Source organism: Scyliorhinus torazame, chromosome 18 (genome assembly GCF_047496885.1).
Source record: "Scyliorhinus torazame isolate Kashiwa2021f chromosome 18, sScyTor2.1, whole genome shotgun sequence".
Classification (NCBI taxonomy): Eukaryota; Metazoa; Chordata; class Chondrichthyes; order Carcharhiniformes; family Scyliorhinidae; genus Scyliorhinus; species Scyliorhinus torazame.
In genome coordinates, this window is record NC_092724.1 from 1,872,276 (window position 1) to 1,892,359 (window position 20,084).

The window sequence follows — 20,084 nt, forward strand, 5'->3', positions numbered from 1 at the left end:
TTTATGTAGGGGGGAAAGAATCCTACGATCTGTAAGAGCGTCCTACAAAAGAAGGAGAACCATGGGGGAACTGGCCCTTTCAAACTTCCAACTCTACCACTGGGCAGTCACTGCAGAGAGAGTATGGGGCTGGGTCAAGGAGCCAGGAGCGGAATGGGTAAAAGTGGAGCAGAGTTCCTGTACGGGGACGTCCCTCTGGGCACTGGCCTTGGGCCCCACTCCTATTCCCCCCGGTCAGGTACTTTAAAAAAAAAAAAAACATAATGGTGGAAGCTTTATGAAAACTCAGACACCCTATGGACTAGTAGAAATGTCCACCATGACCCCCATCTGCAAAAATCATAAATTCACCCGGCGCCTCCTTTTAAAAACTGGAGACGAGACGAGGTGACACTGACGGTAGGGGACTACAGCAGGATAGTGACCCTGGGGGAACTGATGGACAAGCTACAGCTCCCAAAAGGAATCAAGTTGCGATTATATGCAACTAACGAACTTGTCCCACAAGGAGACAGCCACGTTCCCCTAGCTACCAGGACACTCCCGACTGGACAGCCTTCTACTTCTAGCCGTGGGTGAGTTGGGGATGGTAATCGCTGCCATTTATAGGCAACTCCTAGAGAATACGGTCACCATTGGACGCGATGAGGAAAAAGTGGGAGGAGGAATTGAACATGGAAATAGAGGAGGACTCTGGATTGAAGCACTACGTAGGTTGAACTTCACCTCCTTGTGCTCAGGGCTGAACCTAATGCAGCTAAAGCTGGTGCACAGAGCGCATTTGATCAGATCCCACATGAGCGGGTTCTTTCTGGAGGTGGAGGACAAATGTGAACAGTGCCAGGGAGGCGTGGCCAACCACACTCGCATGTTCTGGTCATGTCCCAGACTTGTCGGGTACTGAACTCTCTTTTTCGAAGGCATGCTCAAGGCTGTAGGGGTGAGGGTGGAACCATGCCCGCTTGTGGCAGTCTTTGGGGTATCGGCGCAGCCAGAACTGTTTATGGGGAGAGGGGCGGAGGGGCAGACACCATAGCCTTTACTTCCCTGATCACGTGCCGGAGAATTCTGCTCAGCTGGAGATCAGCGCCACCCAAGGCCGCTGACTGGCTGTCCGACTTAACGGAATTCCTTAAATTGGAAACGCTGAAATACACCATCAGATGATTGGAGGATGGCTTCCGCAACACATGGAAGCAATGAACCAAACTGTTCACCTGTTCATGCCCAGCAACCAATCCAGGAGGAGGGGGGAGAGGGAGACAGAGCAGACAAAAGATGAAGGGTTCGGGAAGTTTGAGACCAGAGAAGGGAGGTGGGGGATGACACCATCCAGGGAAGACACAGCAGGGAAGAGGGACCAAAGGGGGGGGGGGGGGAAAGAGAGAGAACCCAGGGGGACGGCCACAGCAACAAGAGGGCACACCTGGGTGATCCCAAATGAACCCCTGGCCTGTTGTAATACCATGGGGCCACGTGGAAATAGTGAAACAATGCAGTTGGGATAACCAATTACTGAGGGCCTAACGCTAACAGGCTGCTAATCTATATATAGGTTTCCTGTGTATTTACACCGGATCACTTTGTTTCCCTGTTTTCGTTTTGTTTTATGCTGTGTATGGCCTTTGGATCTCTTGATTATTATGTAAATCTTTATTCAGCAAATGTTATTGCAAGTTAAATGCAAAACCAATAAAAACATATTTCAACAAAAACAGGCGGAACAATATCAATCATTGGGTGCCAGTCTTGATCATTTTCTTCTGTTGGACACTGGGAATGAACTTCACTGTCATGCAATTGAGATTAAATAACCTGTCTGCCAACAGTTACTGGCTATGGGGAAATAGCAAATTGGGTAAGATATTGGAGAGTGGGAAATATGATTGGGATGGGAGAACAATCTTAACTTAACCCCTTTGCTGTTCCTCTTGTTTTCTTCCATCCCATTCTCAAAAAGAAAAGCGTTGCTTTTTGCAGATACTACTCCAATGGAATACAAATCAAAACCTTTGCAGACTAAATACAAAATAGCAGAATTTAAAGTGCGATGCCCTGAGCTATCATCTATTTAAGCCTTCAGATAAGTCCCAAAGTCAGTAAACTAAAATCTTTTTCCTGTGTTAATCAGTAGAAGTGTCATTGTGACAGAAGATGAATTGATACTTGTGTACCATTTAGATAAGCTAAAATGATTAATTTTACGTTTATTTTACAGCTATATGCAGCAATGCTACAGCGCCCACATTAATGCAAACCTTTGTTCTTTTAATAGGGATATGCGAACAAGATGGGACAGGTAAAGACCCTTTGGTCCCTCCAGCCTGACCTACATAATTGTGATACCTTGTCTATCACAATATAAATACTCTCCATCCCGCCCCGTCCTGTGTGTCCCCGGGGAGATGAAAATCCAGATTAAAAACTCGAGTCAACTTTGGAGGGAGGGGGGGAAGAGAGTGAGTCTGGGTATCTCCTCTCTCACCTCTCTCGGAGATCACTTTTGTCTCTGAAGAGGTGACGTCCGCCCCATTAAGAATTCAACAAATTGTGCTAGTCCGCAGTCTATTACAGAAATCCTCAGTTCCCTGGGAAAAGAATCTCCAAACACCTTACCAGATCAGGCCTTGCACAACTTAAAATTGTGCCACCCCTCGCTAACCTTTGTAATTTGAACAAGCTGTCAACTGGAATACCATATATTCCCTTCATTTATCGAATAATATAAACCGAGCTTTGATAAAACCAAACCTGGAGTGTTGTGTACAGTTTTGGTCTCTCTACCAGGAACGATAAACTGGTCTTCAAGCAGGCACATTAAAAGTTCACTAGATTCATTCTTGAGATGAGAGGGGCTGTCCTCGGATTAGATTGGCCCCACCTCCTCTGGAGTATTGAGGAAGCTGGAGTGGATAGATGCTGAGAGGCTGCTTCTCCTACCTGGAGAGTTTAGATCCAAGATATAAAGTTTTGGGATAATGAAGGGGAGGTAGTGGCGGTGTGATATTGTCGCTGGACTAGTAACCCAGAGAGTGGAGCCCCACCACGGCAGATGGTGAAATTGAATTCAATAAAAACCTGGAATTAAAAGTCTAACGGTGACCATGAAACTTGTTGATTGTTGTCAAAACCCATCTGGTTTACTAATGTTGTTTAGAGGAAGGAACATTTTTTAAATATAAATTTAGAGTCCCCAATTCATTTTTTCCAATTAAGGGGCAATTTAGTGTGGCTAATCCACCTACCCTGCTCATCTTTGGGTTGTGGGGGCGAAACTCCACACGGACAGTGACCCAGAGCCGGGATCGAACCTGGGACCTCGGCGACGTGAGGCAGCAATGCTAACCACTGCACCACCGTGCTGCCCCTGGGAAAGGAAATCTGCTATCTTGTCTGGTCTACATGTGACTCCAGACCCACATCAATGTGGTTGACTCTTAAGTGCCCTCCGGGGTGGACAATAAACACCCAATTCCCATGAACGAATAAATTTTAAAAATAGATAATTTAGGTCTGATATGACCAGAAATTGCTTCACTCATTGGGTTGCAAGTCTTTGGAACTCTCTACTTCTGTGGATACACCGTCATTGAATATATTCCAGTCTGAGGTAGAGTCTAAAAATAAATTGAAAGGAATCGAGGGATAGCGGGCAGCACGGTGGCCTTGTGGATAGCACAATTGCTTCACAGCTCCAGGGTCCCGGGTTCGATTCCGGCTTGGGTCACTGTCTGTGCGGAGTCTGCACGTCCTCCCCGTGTGTGCGTGGGTTTCCTCCCACAGTCCAAAGATGTGCAGGTTAGGTGGATTGGCCATGATAAATTGCCCTTAGTGTCCAAAATTGCCCTTAGTGTTGGGTGGGGTTACTGGGTTATGGGGATAGGGTGGCGGTGTTGACCTTGGGTAGGGCGCTCTTTCCAAGAGCCGGTGCAGACTCGATGGGCCGAATGGCCTCCTTCTGCACTGTAAATTCTATGATAATCTATGATAATCTATCTATGATATGGTGTCAGGCAAGAAAGTGGAATTGGGATCAAGGATCAGTTGTGATGTTGCTGAATGTTGGAGCAGGTTTGAGGGACGTGGCCTCCTGCTACTCCTTATAAAGTTCAATCTATGCTGGGAGTCCCAATTCCTTCAGCACATCTTGATAACTTAAGATTCTTTATACTGAGAATCAGTCTACTGGATTTCCGTCAAAGCCATATCAGGATATGAAAATCTGACCCTGTTCCATTGAGGCCTGACCCGTTGTACAGGGACAAAATAGTAGGTAATAAAAACAGAAAATGCTGCAAATACTCTGGTCAGGCAGTATCTGTGATGACAGAAAGAGCTAATTTCTCAGGTCAAGACCTTCTATCAGAACTAGAGACCATAGTTACCTATATCCATCTTTTTTAAATATGAGGACTTCATTTGCTTCCTTCTGGCATGTGGGAAGCATCCCAGTATGAAGTGAGCTATTAGAATTGTGACCTAGGGGCTCATACAAAGCATTTCCAATCTTCCTGAGGGGCCCCTGGCAGTTAACATCTGACCCGGCTGCTCTTTGTGTTATCAATTTAATTCTTAATTCTATCTCAAACAATATGTTCATCATCTAATTTGATATTACTAGCATCATTTTCCATAATAAATCGATTAGTTTTACTATACCCAGCGAATCCTTTGTAACCTGTCCTTGAGAATCTTTCAGTGACTGTCTTTGATTGTTCTCTGACTCATCACATAGAAAAAGCTATTTCCATTACTAATAATACACTAATAAATTCTCTGAGATCCTCTTTTCCAATAGCATTTTAACTGATGTAATAGTCTCTGTTTTCTTTAACTGTTCCTTGAACTAAACTCTTGGCGAGATAACTAATTTGTCAAAACATTTCTGTTTCCCTCTTCATATTTATTTTCATCCAGCTTAAACTGCAAGTATAACAAGCATTAGAAATTGAGAGGGAGAGCTAATTAATGAAGGAAATCAGCTTGTCCAGAACGCCCTATATAGTAAAAGCAATAAGCTTCTCTTTCAACTACATAATTATTTGTACTGCTCTTGAAACACATGAATTAAAATATTTAATAAGAATATTCATCAATTGAATTGAGATTCTAATTTTTTTTAAAATGTTATACTCCCAAAAAGCCTGGCTTTACATTTCGAACACCTAAGACTAGAAAATGAAAGCAAATTTTGATGCCTAGAGATGTTTTGTCACCGTTGAAACTGTTTATTTCCTGGAGGAAACTTGTTTGACTGAATTGTTCAAGACTAATGCACCCATTTTGTTCCTCAGGCAAGACTCTTTGATGAACCACAGCTTGCAAGCTTATGTCTGGAAAATATTGATAAAAATACTTCAGATGCAATCAGTGCAGAAGGTTTTACAGATATTGATTTAGGTAAGTGTATTCATCTAATTAAAAGAAAAAATTATAGATTTTAAAATGTTTTTAAAAAAAATAATCTTTATTCAACAATTTTCACAGATTATCGCAACAGAAAAATAGAACCCCCCCTTTACACACACAATAAAACAACAAGAACAAAAAGTGCACAAATAAACGTTAAACAGTAAACAATAGTCCATCCCTTACTAGACACAAAATTACCCCCCCCCCCCTCCCCCCCCCACACACCCCCCCCCCCCCCCCCCCCCCCCCCCCCCCCACCCCCCCCCCCCCCCCTCCCCCTTGGGTTGCTGCTGCTGACCATCTCCTAATGCTCCGCCAGGAAGTCTAGGAACGGCTGCCACCGCCTGAAGAACCCTTGCACAGATGCCCTTAATGCAAATTTCACCTTCTCCAATTTAATAAACTTTGCATTGTCGTTAATCCAGGATTCCAGGCTCGTCCGACACCCCAAATATTGCGAGCCCCCAGCTAGGCCTAACCCTGGAGTTCACTACCCTTGACGCCGTCCTTAAAATGTTTTTTTAACAATTCTTTTTTCACCTAATGAAGGTTGGCATTGCTGGAATGTGATGAGAAAAGTTTTGAATTTCCTCTGTTTGCTAATTCTATTTCTACTTTGAAATGTACATTGTGCGAGATTGGGTAACGTTTTTTATTTTAAAAACCTCTGGCGTGGTTTGATTGAAAACATTCATTCCAAAATTTGAAACATTCTGATTCAACAGTTATAATCTAAATTTAGAATAATGCAGCTTAACAAGGCAAAAACAATCAAAAGACTGAGATGATAACTTAGTCCTTGAGAGGGTGGCACAGTGGTTAGCACTGCTGCCTGCGGCGCCGAGGACCCGGGTTTGATCCCGGTCCTGGGTCACTGTCTGTGTGGAGTTTGCACATTCTCCCCGTGTCTGCGTCGGTTTCACCCCCACAATCCAAAGATGTGCAGGGTAGGTGGATTGGCCACACTAAATTGCCCCTTAATTGGGAAAAAAAAGAATTGGGTACTCTAAATTTAGAGAAAAAAAACCTTGAGAATAAAGTTTGTGCAGTTTAAATATACTGCTCAATTTATAATTGGCTCCAAATTACTTTTTAAACTTTTTGTATTGATTGTGTAAGAGAATTTGGATCTGACAAATCAAATATGGTAAGATATCTCTGTTTATTGTGTTTGACAAAGTCTTGGATGGGCATGCGATGTCTATAAGCAGGAAACTGAGAAATAAACACAATTACTCTACATTTTCCTAAGTAGAGCGGTAACTTACATCAAATATTTCCATTCTGATACTCTCCGTTGTTAAGGAAAGCTCAAGATCTTTAGATTCAGGTTTTCATGCACATTGCCCATTGCTGCTTCATTATGACATGACCGGCATTATTGTGAAATGACTCTCAGAAATGAGCGATTTCCTTCAAAACACCAGATCCCATTCCTGTCATGCCTCATACCTCCAGACTGCCTTGGTAACTCATTTCACAATGTTGTCACAAAAATAAGTTAACATGCATGGATCATACCCTACAACTCGGGAGAAGCTGAACAGCATAGTCAGGTGAATTGTACCCTGGTTAAATTCTAAAGCATCCTAATGAGCAACTCTAAGCATTATAGCCATGGAACAAATTATAGCCAAAGTACAAATCCAAAATCCATTTTAAAGGGCAGTGCAAGCATGTGCGATGAAGCCAAATCTTAATCCTGCTTGTACCTTGGATACTTTGCAGCCTCCTCTTTGAGGATGATCCTTCACTTAACGATTCAGCAACCTCACAATCTTTTAATTGTTTTAAACTTCCCACTTTCTTGTGAATCCTGTAAATAATATCTTGCAAGGCTACATTGCTGCCATCTGAACAATGAGGAAGACTAGACAATAACTTCATCCATTGTACACATTTTACTCTCATGAATGAGTTTCTAGCATACCCCTTTTGATGTGTTTTTGTAATTACTCTAGCAAGTTTTAAGTTTTCTTTACATCTTCCTAAATATACTTAATCACTTATAGCTAAACTTTACAACTGACCATAACGCTTCTGACTAGAGAGTAACTGCCGTAACTTTGTGGACTCATTGAGTTCCACTGATTATAACGCAGAATGAAACCACATACTGATAATGAACTTCACCGTGCGTCACAGCCATTTCAGCAAGTACTACTTTTCCTGAACTGTGCATGAAGTGTCTGGTGCAACCAGAGCACTTTCCCTCTCACCAGCAACTTCAACTGGATTACAAATTCCTGTGCATCTTCCTTCAACAAACGTATGCATGCACTTTAAATACCACATATGTTTATCATATAGCAATAGTGTTCCATTATCATAGAAACAATAGCAAAACAAAATAAAAACATAAAATGCTGGATAAACTCAGCAGGTCTGGCAGCATCTACGGTGAGAGAAGCAGTTAACGTTTCGATTGTAGGACCCTTCTACAGAACTGAAATAGCAAAACAATATCACTTTGCTTGCAAGGCTTCATAGCCTTAATGCATCGATCCAAATCTTACCTATGGTTTTCATTTAACATAAACATTAAAAATCCAATTGTTTATAACCCTGTTACAATTGAAGATAGCACTGAATGCATAATTGCTTTTGAGATCCGTTCTTAATTGTATGTGATGTTCCTTTAAACAATTTATTTAATTACTTGTGCATTGTGTCCACATTCATCAGTTTTCCAGATTCTTTTTAAATTGCTCTTAGTAGAATTTTGTGCAATTTCTCATAGCAATGAATTGTTAAAATTTGTTTAAAACATTAATTAGATGCAAAAGAATCAAAAAAGGGGAATTCAACAGATTGAGGAAAAACAAAAATCACAAATCACGGTTGGTCCATTATTTTGATTCTTCTCCTTGTCTTGGACATTTAATTGATTTACCCTGGTCCAGTTATTGTTGGGTTCTTAGATAATATAATAATCTTTATTGTCACAAGTAGGCTTACATTAACACTACAATGAAGTTACTATGAAAAGGGGAGAACGTGCAGACTCCACACAGACAGTCACCCAAGCTGGGAATTGAACCTGGGACCCTGGAGCTGTGAAGCAACAGTGCAAACCACTGTGCTACCGTGTTGCCAACACGGTAATGCCGGTGCCCGGGGTTTCATAGAACATAGAACAATACAGCGCAGTACAGGCCCTTCGGCCCACGATGTTGCACCGAAACAAAAGCCATCTAACTTACACTATGCCATTATCATCCATATGTTTATCCAATAAACTTTTAAATGCCCTCAATGTTGGCGAGTTCACTACTGTAGCAGGTAGGGCATTCCACGGCCTCACTACTCTTTGCGTAAAGAACCTACCTCTGACCTCTGTCCTATATCTATTACCCCTCAGTTTAAAGTTATGTCCCCTCGTGCCAGCCATATCCATCCGCGGGAGAAGGCTCTCACTGTCCACCCTATCCAACCCCCTGATCATTTAGTATGCCTCTATTAAGTCTCCTCTTAACCTTCTTCTCTCCAACGAAAACAACCTCAAGTCCGTCAGCCTTTCCTCATAAGATTTTCCCTCCATACCAGGCAACATCCTGGTAAATCTCCTCTGCACCCGCTCCAAAGCCTCCACGTCCTTCCTATAATGCGGTGACCAGAACTGTACGCAATACTCCAAATGCAGCCTTACCAGAGTTCTGTACAGCTGCAACATGACCTCCCGACTCCGGAACTCAATCCCTCTACCAATAAAGGCCAACACTCCATAGGCTTTCTTCACAACCCTATCAACCTGGGTGGCAACTTTCAGGGATCTATGTACATGGACACCTAGATCCCTCTGCTCAGCCACACTTTCAAGAACTTTACCATTAGCCAAATATTCCGCATTCCTGTTATTCCTTCCAAAGTGAATCACCTCACACTTCTCTACATTAAACTCCATTTGCCACCTCTCAGCCCAGCTCTGCAGCTTATCTATATCCCTCTGTAACCTGCTACATCCTTCCACACTATCGACAACACCACCGACTTTAGTATCGTCTGCAAATTTACTCACCCACCCTTCTGCGCCTTCCTCTAGGTCATTGATAAAAATGACAAACAGCAACGGCCCCAGAACAGATCCTTGTGGTACTCCACTTGTGACTGTACTCCATTCTGAACATTTCCCATCAACCACCACCCTCTGTCTTCTTTCAGCTAGCCAATTTCCGATCCACATCTCTAAATCACCCGACGGCGCGGGGCTGCCCCACAATGGGAAACCCCATTGACCGGCCGGCGCAACGGAGAATCCCGCCGGCGGGTCGGGGCAGAAAAGTGGCGGGGCGGAGAATCCAGACCAAGGTTTGAATTGGGTGATTCTACTAGATCAATATCAGCCCACCTGGAACTACCAGTTGTCATTAACAATAGAAGTATTTAGGTAATCTGGTATCTGCTTCCTCAGAACGGCAGGGAATGTCTACACTTTTGAGCTCAGTCCAAACACTTGCTACTGACCAAATCTTTGAAGAGCAGGCAATACCTTTTAAAATGCTCAGTAGGAATAATTTGTTTTAACACTGCAGACATGGCAGTAGCATGTTTGGCATTGTATCAGTCCCCGGGCCACTTGTAAAACTGCCAGATTTTAATACAAAGATACTGTCCTTTTTTGAATTTAATCTTTTAACAGCTGGCACATTTTTGGAAAAAGCTCCAGCTATTTTCAATTTTGTTTAGCCGGTGCAAGTAAATTGATTATTTTTTCAGTACAGAGTAAAAGTGCTGGTGACAGGATGTCTGTGTAAAACTTTTAAGTTTGCGCTTTGGATTCCTGCAATCATTCCTTGTGGATTTTGTGAGTCATACACAGTCTGCTAGCCTTCTATTGCAGCATCATCTTTGCTCTGGTTTACTTTGAATGGCTAGACAAGATGGCAGTGGTCCAGCTGGATTTTCACAGATCTGTCATAGGACTATAATTCTGCGTTTGGCACTCAAAGGAGCTGTCTAACATTCTTCTCCTGACTTAAACTTCTGGTCTTGGACACTGATTTCTCACCATATGACTTCGATAGAAACGTACATAGAAAACTGAAGCAGGAGGAGCCTGCTCAGCCCTTCGAGCCTGTTCCACCGTTCATTATGATCATGGCTGATCATCAGTAACCTGATCCCATCTCTTCCCCCCCCCCCCCCATATCCCTTGATCCCTTTAGCCCCAAGATCTAATTCTTCCTTCAAATTACACAACGTTTTGCCTCAACTACTTTCTGTGATGATGTGGAGATGCTGGCGTTGGACTGGGTGAGCACAGTAAGGAGTCTTACAACACCAGGTTAAAGTCCAACAGGTTGTTTCGAATCACTAGCTTTCGGAGCACTGCTCCTTCCTCAGGTGAGTGCTAACTACTGTGCTGCCAACATACCCTGTCCTCTAACAATTCCACAATTGACGAATGTTAGTTTATTCCTTTAATGTAATTTTTGTGAAATATTTAAGGGGCGGGTTTCTCCGCCGGGGGAAGGAGCTGTGCTTCGAAAGCTAGTGATTCGAAACAAACCTGTTGGACTTTAACCTGGTGTTGTAAGACTTTTTACTCTACTTCCTGTGGTAGTGAATTCCACAGATTCACCACTCTCTGGGTGAAGAAATTTCTCCTCACCTCAGTCCTCGAAGATTTACCCCTTATCCTCAAACTATGACCCCTAGTTCTGGACTCCCCACCCATCGGGAACATTCTTTCTGAATCTATGTACCTTGTCTAATCTGTTAGAATTTTAGAAGTTTCTATGAGATTCTCTCTCACTCTTCTAAACTCCAATGAATATAATCCTAACCGACTTAGTCTCTCCTCATATGACAGGTCCCGCCATCCCAGGAATCAGCCTGGTAAACCTTCGCTGCTCTCCCTCCATAGGAAGAACATCCTTCCTCAGGTAAGGACACCAAAACCGCCCACAATACTCCAGGTGTGGCCTCACCAAGGCCCTGTACAATTGCAGTAACTCGCGTTACTGTAACTTTATGGTTTGCATTCAGACATCAAGTGAGGTTATATGGACACTTTTTTTTAAAGTGGTGTATTTGTTACTAAGAAATACTTCTTGTCTTGGACCTCCAAATTGCTTGCTTTAATGTTTGTTTCGGTTGCAGATACACTAATGGGCCGTGCTAGAACGAGATACTCTTGGCATTCGGGAAATTCGATTGTTTTAATGCTGTGGTGCGCTGGGCAGACGCAGAATGCCAACGGCAGCAGCTTCAACTCACTCCTGAAAACAAACGTAAAGTTTTGGAAAAGCGTTGTCCCTCATCCGATTTCCACTAATGACCATCGAGGAGTTTGCAGCAGGTGACTCTGCATATTACACTCTATGACGTCACTTTGAAAGCTTTTATATGTGCCTTTCTGGATGTAATAAATATGGGTTGAGAACAAGCAGTAATGGTCTATTTTAATAATGGTTCTATTTTAATTCAAGAATAGGGTAATTCAGAGGACATGTTCCATCTAGACAATGAATAAGTGTAAAACAAATTGGGTGCATTCCGATAATATAAAATTATTGAATGGGTGTTAAACTAACTTTACTGGACCAAAGTAATATGCGATTGTTAATATTGTAGGCGGTCTTAAGTTGCCAGTGAGAGTTTAAAAGATAAATACTGTGCTGAATTGCCTTGATTGAGAAGCCATCTGGTGTAGATTAGTAAAAAAGATCTGGTGGCAATTTCAATATACTTCTTTGACATTTCCCAAGGATTAATATGTCATTATGAATCTTTGCTGAGTTTCAAGAGCTACAATTATTAACGGGTATGGGGGTGTTCTGAGTTTACAGTTTAAAAGAGGTTATTGAAGGATTAGTTGCCTGTGGGGTCTAAATAGGAATTTGTTTTTATGAGAAATTGAACATTTGAGATTTGAAAGCCTTCAATGGGTTTTCTGAATGGGTGTTTTTTCATTATCAAGGAGAGCTGTATGAGATTGCGGTTATTTTAAATCTCCCCATGGTGGGTACTGGGTGAATGGCTGTGGTGAGGATATGGGAGAGGTGGGAGAGGTGGAGGGGGGGGGGGGGGGGGGGGGGGGGGGGGGAAGATGCGTGGGTAGGATGAGACCAGATGGTCTGACAGTTTCTAAGGGCACCAAGGTGGTCCTTCGAACCAGCTTGCCTCTGCACTCGCCCCCTCTCGGTGGCCACCTAGGATTTACTTAAAGGGTTAAATTGATTCTAACGAGGCCCTTAAAATCAAGGAGAGTCTGCCAAGACGGAGAATTTCCCAACTCATAACCTGCCCACATAACGTTAATCTGGCTCATAGTCTTTGTGAAACCTGGAACCACAAAGCAATGACTTGTAAAGAAGAGCAGCTAAATTGATCCTGTATTCATCTGAGAGCAACTGTGAGGGTGAGCTACTGCTTAAACTCTCTGCGTAGGAAATGGGAGTAAAGCCATTCAACGCTGTGAACCTGCGCTGCCATCTAATAAGGTCATGGTCGATCCATCTCAACGTCACTTTTCCACCCGATTCTCGTTCTTTGATTGTGCGATGCATTGCCTCAGTTTGGTGATTTTTGTCACAACCTTTACACAACTTGTCTCTTGTCGACCAATTCCGGAATGTTAAGAGATTTGGAGTGTCCTATTCAGCATGTAACAGAGAATAGAGAACCTATTATATGGGTTCCTCATTATATTTAATTGCTTCCATGCAAATTTATTTTTATGTTGTGCTTCACTGTTCAGTGAAGTGTTTTAAAAGGAAGGAAGTTTATCTGGTGAATTTCTTTAGCCCACAGCTACTGTTAGTTAGTCAGATCCGAAGAGCATGGAAAACCCTTTTTATTAATGTGTGTGGGAAGGACAAAGGGAAAGATTTTTTTGGGATGCTAGGAAATTGAAAGGCCATCCACAATTGTCACCTTCAGTTTGCAGCAGCGTTCCCTATATTCAAAACGGGTTCTTGTAAACTGTCCCTGTCTCAATGCAGTGCCACCTACTTCCCCAGCATCCCAATGTTCTCTCATGCCTTCGTGAAGATGCTAACTCGTGCTAGTGTATTCTTCCGGAAATGTCCGCATCCTTTGACACTGTGCTGAAACACCCATTCCTTATTTAAATATGGACAGAAAATACAAGTTAACTACTTGACTGAAGAATATCGCAATGGAGCCTGATCCTGATGTCGCATGGCTTCCACTTTCAGATTTCATGTGGGGGTGGTCATTGGATATCAATCAGGGACTGTTCCCTCCCTCAGCATAGGGATACTGAAACCAATTGTCAGTCCCTTATTACGCTCATGGCTAAAATTACTCTCTCGGTCTGTCTGAGTCAATACCAAATAGAAAATTAGTTGTTCTGATGAGTGATTAGAATCTATTGAATAGTTTCAAGTATACAATGTGTTTTCCCCCTCCCACCACAGGGCCTGCACAGTCAGGGATTCTAACGGACCGAGAAGTTGTCAGTCTCTTCCTACATTTTACAGTCAACCCGAAGCCTCGGGTGGAGTTTATAGACAGACCCCGCTGTTGCCTCAGGGGCAAGGAGTGTAGCATCAATCGTTTCCAACAGGTGGAAAGCCGCTGGGGCTACAGTGGTACAAGTGACCGAATAAGGTAAAATGTTTCTGTACAGATGTGCACCTTTGTAAGGGTTTGGGGGTAACTGGGACCAGTGGTTTGATGCTGAGAATCAAAGATCAGGATGTTTGCTCCTCCTTCAAATATGTGAGTTAGCCATCTAATCTGAGATAGCGGCCGACGTACCAGAATTGGCCTTTGTTCACGGTGGACCTGTTGATCATCCAGGATTACTGCTCCAGATTGCGACCCAATGATCCCCTAACAAGATTGACTATAAAAGCACCTTTCACCCCACAACTTCCCCAAACGCTGTGAATGGTGTCTGGACTCCAGTGAAGGGCTGCCAATCCCCTAGATCCATCCATCAGCAGATGTTGCTGTTTTCAGCAAAGGAGAAAACAAAATCTGAGGAAATTTAAGCAAAATGTATTCTTTCTGGATACTTTCAAATATGCATGTCTAAAAATTGGATTTATAACTATGCATTGGATTTTCAATGTCCCAAGCAGGTCAGTAATTAAGATAATTGTAGGGGGGTTTATTTTTGAATGTGGTGAATTGTTATAATCTGGAATTTAATTTTCAAAAGAGAATTGGATATATCCTTGAAAATGTGAAATTTGCAGGGTTATTGGGGAGAAGACTAATTGGGTAGCTGCTTCACAGCAATGATGGGCGGCAAGGCCATCTTCTGTGCTGTTTGATTCTAATGTAGTGTAGAAATTCTATTTGCTAATCACTTTCCTGTTAAAATCGGCTATCAAAACTTTTGGTCTTTGTAGGGCATAAGTTGCCTTAGTTGGAGAAGCTAATGCTCTTCGGAAGGGTTTAAACTAGTTCAGCAGGGGCTTGGGAACCTGAATTCTAGCTCCAGTATACAGGAGGTTGAGAGTAGTGAGATCATGAGTAAGGTTTCAAAGTTGCAGGAGTGTACCGGCAGGCAGGAAGGTGGTTTAAAGTATGTCTTCTTCAATGCCAGGAGCATCCGGAATAAGGTGGGTGAACTTGCGGCATGGGTTGGTACCTGGGACTTCGATGTTGTGGCCATTTCGGAGACATGGATAGAGCAGGGACAGGAATGGTTGTTGCAGGTGCCAGGATTTAGATATTTCAGTAAGCTCAGGGAAGGTGGTAAAAGAGGGGGAGGGGTGGCATTGTTAGTCAAGGACAGTATTACGGTGGCAGAAAGGACGTTTGATGAGGACTCGTCTACTGAGGTAGTATGGGCTGAGGTTAGAAACAGGAAAGGAGAGGTCACCCTGTTAGGGGTTTTCTATAGGCTTCCGAAAAGTTCCAGAGATGTAGAGGAAAGGATTGCAAAGATGATTCTGGATAGGAGCGAAAGCAACAGGGTAGTTGTTATGGGGGACTTTAACTTTCCAAATATTGACGGGAAACGCTATAGTTCTAGTACTTTAGATGGGTCTGTTTTTGTCCAATGTGTGCAGGAGGGTTTCCTGACACAGTATGTAGATAGGCCAACGAGAGGCGAGGCCATATTGGATTTGGTACTGGGTAATGAACCAGGACAGGTGTTAGATTTGGAGGTAGGTGAGCACTTTGGTGATAGTGACCACAATTCCATTGCGTTTACTTTAGTGATGGAAAGGGATAGGTATATACCGCAGGGCAAGAGTTGTATCTGGAGGAAAGGCAATTATGATGCGATGAGGCAAGACTTAGGATGCATCGGATGGAGAGGAAAACTGCAGGGGATGGGCACAATGGAATGTGGAGCTTGTTCAACGAACAGCTACTGCGTGTCCTTGATAAGTATGTACCTGTCTGGCAGGGAGGAAGTCGTCGAGCAAGGGAACTGTGGTTTACTAAAGCAGTCGAAAGACTTGTCAAGAGGAAGAAGGAGGCTTATGTAAAGATGAGACATGAAGGTTCAGTTAGGGCGCTCGAGAGGGTTGCATCTAAACCGGAGAGGCATAAATATCCTGGCCGCGAGGTTTGCTAGTGTCACACGGGAGGGTTTAAACTAGTATGGCAGGGGGGTGGGCACGGGAGCAATAGGTCAGAAGGTGAGAGCATTGAGGGAGAACTAGGGAATAGGGACAGTGTGGCTCTGAGGCAGCGCAGACTGGGAGAAGTTGCTGAACACAGCGGGTCTGGTGGCCTGAAGTGCATATGTTTTAATGCAAGGAGCATTACGGGTAAGGCAGATGAACTTAGAGCTTGGATTACTACTTGGAACTATGATGTTGTTGCCATTACAGAGACCTGGTTGAGGGAAGGGCAGGATTGGCAGCTAAACGTTCCAGGATTTAGATGTTTCAGGCGGGATAGAGGGGGATGTAAAAGGGGAGGCGGAGTTGCGCTACTTGTTCAGGAGAGTATCACAGCTATACAGCGAGAGGACACCTCAGAGGGCAGTGAGGCTATATGGGTAGAGATCAGGAATAAGAAGGGTGCAGTCACAATGTTGGGGGTATACTACAGGCCTCCCAACAGCCAGCGGGAGATAGAGGAGCAGATAGGTAGACAGATTTTGGAAAAGAGTAAAAACAACAGGGTTGTGGTGATGGGAGACTTCAACTTCCCCAATATTGACTGGGACTCACTTAGTGCCAGGGGCTTAGACGGGGCAGAGTTTGTAAGGAGCATCCAGGAGGGCTTCTTAAAACAATATGTAAACAGTCCAACTAGGGAAGGGGCGGTACTGGACCTGGTATTGGGGAATGAGCCCGGCCAGGTGGTAGATGTTTCAGTAGGGGAGCATTTCGGTAACAGTGACCACAATTCAGTAAGTTTTAAAGTACTGGTGGACAAGGATAAGAGTGGTCCGAGGATGAATGTGCTAAATTGGGGGAAGGCTAATTATAACAATATTAGGCGGGAACTGAAGAACATAGATTGGGGGCGGATGTTTGAGGGCAAATCAACATCTGACATGTGGGAGGCTTTCAAGTGTCAGTTGAAAGGAATACAGGACAGGCATGTTCCTGTGAGGAAGAAAGATAAATACGGCAATTTTCGGGAACCTTGGATGACGAGTGATATTGTAGGCCTCGTCAAAAAGAAAAAGGAGGCATTTGTCAGGGCTAAAAGGCTGGGAACAGACGAAGCCTGTGTGGCATATAAGGAAAGTAGGAAGGAACTTAAGCAAGGAGTCAGGAGGGCTAGAAGGGGTCATGAAAAGGCATTGGCAAATAGGGTTAAGGAAAATCCCAAGGCTTTTTACACTTACATAAAAAGTAAGAGGGTAGCCAGGGAAAGGGTTGGCCCACTGAAGGATAGGCAAGGGAATCTATGTGTGGAGCCAGAGGAAATGGGCGAGGTACTAAATGAATACTTTGCATCAGTATTCACCAAAGAGAAGGAATTGGTAGATGTTGAGTCTGGAGAAGGGTGTGTAGATAGCCTGGGTCACATTGTGATCCAAAAAGACGAGGTGTTGGGTGTCTTAAAAAATATTAAGGTAGATAAGTCCCCAGGGCCGGATGGGATCTACCCCAGAATACTGAAGGAGGCTGGAGAGGAAATTGCTGAGGCCTTGACAGAAATCTTTGGATCCTCGCTGTCTTCAGGGGATGTCCCGGAGGACTGGAGAATAGCCAATGTTGTTCCTCTGTTTAAGAAGGGTGGCAGGGATAATCCCGGGAACTACAGGCCGGTGAGCCTTACTTCAGTGGTAGGGAAATTACTGGAGAGAATTCTTCGAGACAGGATCTACTCCCATTTGGAAGCAAATGGACGTATTAGTGAGAGGCAGCACGGTTTTGTGAAGGGGAGGTCGTGTCTCACTAACTTGATAGAGTTTTTCGAGGAGGTCACTAAGATGATTGATGCAGGTAGGGCAGTAGATGTTGTCTATATGGACTTCAGTAAGGCCTTTGACAAGGTCCCTCATGGTAGACTGGTACAAAAGGTGAAGTCACACGGGATCAGGGGTGAACTGGCAAGGTGGATACAGAACTGGCTAGGCCATAGAAGGCAGAGGGTAGCAATGGAGGGATGCTTTTCTAATTGGAGGGCTGTGACCAGTGGTGTTCCACAGGGATCAGTGCTGGGACCTTTGCTCTTTGTAGTATATATAAATGATTTGGAGGAAAATGTAACTGGTCTGATTAGTAAGTTTGCAGACGACACAAAGGTTGGTGGAATTGCGGATAGCGATGAGGACTGTCTGAGGATACAGCAGGATTTAGATTGTCTGGAGACTTGGGCGGAGAGATGGCAGATGGAGTTTAACCTGGACAAATGTGAGGTAATGCATTTTGGAAGGGCTAATGCAGGTAGGGAATATACAGTGAATGGTAGAACCCTCAAGAGTATTGAAAGTCAAAGAGATCTAGGAGTACAGGTCCACAGATCACTGAAAGGGGCTACACAGGTGGAGAAGGTAGTCAAGAAGGCATACGGCATGCTTGCCTTCATTGGCCGGGGCATTGAGTATAAGAATTGGCAAGTCATGTTGCAGCTGTATAGAACCTTAGTTAGGCCACACTTGGAGTATAGTGTTCAATTCTGGTCGCCACACTACCAGAAGGATGTGGAGGCTTTAGAGAGGGTGCAGAAGAGATTTACCAGAATGTTGCCTGGTATGGAGGGCATAAGCTATGAGGAGCGATTGAATAAACTCGGTTTGTTCTCACTGGAACGAAGGAGGTTGAGGGGCGACCTGATAGAGGTATACAAAATTATGAGGGGCATAGACAGAGTGGATAGTCAGAGGCTTTTCCCCAGGGTAGAGGGGTCAATTACTAGGGGGCATAGGTTTAAGGTGAGAGGGGCAAAGTTTAGAGTAGATGTACGAGGCAAGTTTTTTACGCAGAGGGTAGTGGGTGCCTGGAACTCACTACCGGAGGAGGTAGTGGAGGCAGGGACGATAGGGACATTTAAGGGGCATCTTGACAAATATATGAATAGGATGGGAATAGAAGGATACGGACCCAGGAAGTGTAGAAGATTGTAGTTTAGTCGGGCAGTATGGTCGGCACGGGCTTGGAGGGCCGAAGGGCCTGTTCCTGTGCTGTACATTTCTTTGTTCTTTGTTCTTTGTTTGAGAGTTACAAGTTAGCTAGGAAGGACGCCCTAAAGAGAGAGCTAAGAAGAGCCAGGAGGGGCACAAGAAGTCTTTGGCAGGTAGGATCAAGGATAACCCTAAAGCTTTCTATAGATATGTCAGGAATAAACGAATGACTAGGGTAAGAGTAGGGCCAGTCAAGGACAGTAGCGGGAAGTTGTGCTTGGAGTCCGAGGAAATAGGAGAGGTGCTAAACGAATATTTTTCGTCAGTTTTCACACCGGAGAAAGACAATGATGTCGAGGAGAATACTGAGATTCAGGCTACTAGACTAGAAGGGCTTGAGGTTCATAAGGAGGAGGTGTTAGCAATTCTGGAAAATGTGAAAATAGATAAGTCCCCTGGGCCAGATGGGATTTATCCTAGGATTCTCTGGGAAGCTAGGGAGGAAATTGTTGAGCCTTTGGCTTTGATCTTTAAGTCATCTTTGTCTACAGGTATAGTCATGATGTGGAGATGCCGGCGTTGGACTGGGGTGAGCACAGTACGAAGTCTTACAACACCAGGTTAAAGTCCAACAGGTTTGTTTAGAAACAAACCTGTTGGACTTTAACCTGGTGTTGTAAGACTTCGTACTGTACAGGAATAGTGCCAGAAGACTGGAGGATAGCAAATGTTGTCCCCTTGTTCAAGAAGGGGAGCAGAGACAACCCCTGTAACTATAGAGCAGTGAGCCTTACTTCTGTTGTGGGCAAAATCTTGGAAAGGTTTATGAGAGATAGGATGTATAATCATCTGGAAAGGAATAATTTGATTAGAGATAGTCAACACGGTTTTGTGAAGGGTGTAGGTCCTGCCTCACAAACCTTATTGAGTTCTTTGAGAAGGTGACCAAACAGGTGGATGTGGTGTATATGGATTTCAGTAAAGCGTTTGATAAGGTTCCCCACGGTAGGCTACTGCAGAAAATACGGAGGCATGGGCTTCAGGGTCATTTAGCAGTTTGGATCAGAAATTGGCTAGCTGGAAGAAGATGAAGGGCGGTGGTTGATGGGAAATGTTCAGACTGGAGTCCAGTTACTAGTGGTGTACCACAAGGATCTGTTTTGGGGCCACTGCTGTTTGTCATTTTTATAAATGAACTGGAGGAGGGCGT

General features: G+C 43.9%; 1 protein-coding gene across 1 annotated transcript in view; it reads left to right on the forward strand.

Moving 5' to 3' along the window:
- The window catches only part of LOC140394891 (BTB/POZ domain-containing protein 2-like), a 64,503-nt gene that overhangs the window by 28,728 nt on the left and 15,691 nt on the right, over positions 1–20,084 (forward strand). Inside the window, 6 exon segments of the mRNA XM_072482048.1 lie at positions 5,295–5,400; positions 11,515–11,525; positions 11,527–11,571; positions 11,573–11,651; positions 11,654–11,713; positions 13,797–13,989. Coding sequence (XP_072338149.1) covers positions 5,295–5,400; positions 11,515–11,525; positions 11,527–11,571; positions 11,573–11,651; positions 11,654–11,713; positions 13,797–13,989 — 494 coding nt within the window.